At 39.4% G+C, this 3278-nt stretch overlaps 2 protein-coding genes across 2 annotated transcripts in view; one reads left to right on the forward strand and one right to left on the reverse strand.

Moving 5' to 3' along the window:
- Zwilch (zwilch kinetochore protein) overlaps positions 1–3012 on the forward strand; it is a 41648-nt gene extending 38636 nt beyond the window's left edge. Inside the window, exon 17 of the mRNA XM_005348187.3 lies at positions 1592–3012. The gene's annotated coding sequence lies outside the window, so the exon portion shown is untranslated. The remainder of the gene's footprint in view (positions 1–1591) is intronic.
- The window catches only part of Lctl (lactase like), a 20965-nt gene continuing 19324 nt past the window's right edge, over positions 1638–3278 (reverse strand). Inside the window, exon 13 of the mRNA XM_026778958.1 lies at positions 1638–1766. Coding sequence (XP_026634759.1) covers positions 1651–1766 — 116 coding nt within the window. The 3' untranslated portion in view covers positions 1638–1650. The remainder of the gene's footprint in view (positions 1767–3278) is intronic.

The raw sequence follows: 3278 nt of genomic DNA on the forward strand, positions 1-3278 counted from the left end.
AAAAAAAAAAGAGAGAGAAAAATCGTAAACAGACCCCAACTTAACATGAAAAGCAATTTTGTTAATAAACAGTTTTCCTCAGCTCAATTTCATTGGGCCCCAAATGTAAACACCATTTTAAAAATCTTACTTTGATTTTTAAAATCAAAAAGTAAGCACCACCAGGCTGTGGTGGGACACACCCTTATTCTCAGCCCTTGGCAGGCGGAGGTAGGAGGAGCTCTGGGTTCAAGGCCAGCCTGTCTTGATAAACCTCAAAAGATCATGGGATTAAAGTGCTGGGATTTAAGGTGTGTATTACCCTTGCCCATCAGATCTCTTTTTTTGTTTGTTTGTCTTTGTTTCAGAAACAAAAATAAATAAAATTAAATAATGAGTAAAAATGCCTGATATTACTATTTCCTCTTAAGCCCCATTTGTCCTCTAATAAATGGAGATTAATTTTATCATAGTTAAGAATAAAGTGGTCTTTAAGACAGGGTCTCTTTGTAGTCCTGGCTGTACTCGAGCGCTCTTGTGTAGACCAGGCTGGCCCCAAACTCAGATCTGCCTGCCTATCTCCTGAGTGCTGGGATTAAAAGTGTGCAGTACTACGCCAGCTTTTATTTAAATTAAAGAGAAAACAAAACAAAAAACAGAGACCTTTGGTCCCTAGCAGACTAGCAGACGTTTTACCATCACAGCTTGATATTGCAGTGTCTCCTTGCTGACTGCACCAGTGACTGACGCACTTGGTCTCAGGACATACATGTTCCGTTCTCTTACTGCCCACCTGCTTAGGTAATAGTCTACAGCCTGAAAAGATTTTAGGTTGATGTTATCCAACAGATAGGGCAGTGCTTGAGTGATAGTCATTTGTATATTATAGTAATCTTTCCAGATACGTGAAAAATAATCAAGTTAAAAAGCTATAGACTGTATTCCTAATTTTGAAAAATGAAGTATGTGAATGATATTGTTGGACTCTAGCGTCCAAACACCGAGGAGGAGTTGCCCCCAGAGACTACCTCACACACCACAGCAGATGTAAAAGCATGAGGATTTTATTAATTCTGTCATGTCCCCCAGCATTCGGGAAGCTGAGAGACCTCAAATAGCTGGTACAGTCTACTTTTAAAGGGGCCACAGAAGCAAGGGGGGTTGTTCTTTGACTATTCTGATTGGCTTATTTGAAAGGGCTATTACCAATAATTGTCTGGAGAACTGTTGCCAGATCAGATGAGGTAAGAGGTCATTTTGACCCCTTTTCCCAGGGGACTGAATCAAAACATATGTATATGGGTAATTGTTCAGGAACTGAGTATGTGCGAGTGTAGCTGTTCGGTCCTTGGTTCCCAGGGGAGGAGGGGAAGCACTATGGCACAGAGGCTGAGAGGATTCAGAATTGTCAGAAATGGCTTCAGAATTGTCTTAAAATATATAGCAAAATATTAACTCTTGACTTCAGGGGAATTGAGATTACAGGTTGCTTTCATTTTATTTATGCTTGTTTTTATTTTGATTCTTAAATTCCAGTACAAATCAAAAATGGTGGGGGGGGAGGTAATTTTCAAAACCTAAAAAATAGACATCACATAAATTTTTGAAGCAGAAAAAGAAGCGTGATTCTGAAGATCTTCCGAAAGATGAAGGTGGAGATGAGATCCCATCTCAGCTGTGGCTCCTGAGGAGGAGTGTTAGCAGCAGGGCAGCAATGAGGATGGAGAGAGCGCAAACTGTGGGTACCACAATCTCCGAAGCCACGTGCATGTGCCTAAGCAAGGGCTCTGAAACGGACAGAGAACATTCCACCAGACATGAACTTTGTTTTGAAACAAAAACTAAAGAAGAGGTACCATTGTGGGTTTTTTGTTTTTATTTTTGTTTTGGGAACTCTCACTGTAGACCAGGCTGGCCTTGAACTCACAGATCTGCCTGCTTCTGCCTCCCAAGTTCTATTTACTAAATGTGCACACTGCTACCATCTATTTTAACTAGGGTATCTAATTGTTCCTATTTGTTGTAAAAAAAAAAAAAAACCAAAACAGTAAATAAAACAGATTTTAAAATGGTGGTGGGGCTGTAGTACTGAGGCAGAGCATTCACTTGGCTGCACACAGCCTTGGGGGATCCCTGCCATCACACAGAACTTATGTGAGAGCTGGAAATGTTACAAAAATCTGGAATGCCTAAATTTGGTTCTTTCACTGGAATTTCAGGAAGCCTAAGTGTGGATAATATTTATGCTGGCATTAATTTCTACATATTAGCATCCATATTCCATGAGTTCTCTGGATTTTTACTGAGGAACTTGTAAAAGAACCCTTCGGGCTGGGTATGGTGGTGCAAGCCTACAGAAGGAGTTCCAGGACAGCCAGGGTTACAAAGAGAAACCCTGCCTCAAAAGGAAAAAAAAAGAATCCACTGGAAACATTTCTAGTTTTTTGAGTTTGTTTTTCTTCATATATCTTATAAAACCTTAAGAAATGTAGGAATGTCTATATTACAAATTCTAATGGTAATTCTTAAACTCGTTTGTTTGTTAATACAAAAATTCATTAAAAACCTAAAGAATTATTTGATAATTCTCACATGGTTTAATCTTTAAGAGCTAAGTGGTACGGGCACCAATCCGACGGAAGACCTTGATTTGTCTGCTGAGCACCCTGGTGACTGAAATAAACGGGCGTGGCTATGTTCTTATGACGCTCACAGTCTCGTCAGCAAATCCTGTACTGCAGTCATGTTGCATTTACTTTGATTTGGTGAACTATGGTTTACATGGCCTGGTTATTTAGGAATAGGGACACTGGTACATGGTTATATGCTAGCCTGTAAAGATAGTTTGTTGAGAGGGTTTCTGCACCGCCTGCTTTGATCATCTTTTGATTAAAGGATGATATTAAAATGGGAAGTATATTTCTTTTAATTGTCCTTATGCAGAAAAATAGATTTCAGAAACATTCTGTATTTTGAATCCTTTTAGATCCCATTGCATAAGAAATGATACCTTTTTAGCCCAGTGGTGGTAGCTCAGTCCTTTCTTTAATCCTAGCACTCAGAAGACAGAGGCAGGCAAATCTGGGATCTGTGAGTTCAAGCAGTCTTATCTATGAGCGAGTTCCAGGATAGCCAGGGCTACACAGAAATCCTGTTTCAAAAAAAAAGAAAGAAGGAAGGAAGGAAGGAAGGAAGGAAGGAAGGAAGGAAGGAAGGAAGGAAGGAGACAGAAAGAAAGAAAGAAAGAAAGAAAGAAAGAAAGAAAGAAAGAAAGAAAGAAAGAAAGAAAGAAAGAAAGA

The sequence above is a fragment of the Microtus ochrogaster genome, chromosome 5 (assembly GCF_000317375.1).
Source record: "Microtus ochrogaster isolate Prairie Vole_2 chromosome 5, MicOch1.0, whole genome shotgun sequence".
Taxonomy (NCBI): Eukaryota; Metazoa; Chordata; class Mammalia; order Rodentia; family Cricetidae; genus Microtus; species Microtus ochrogaster.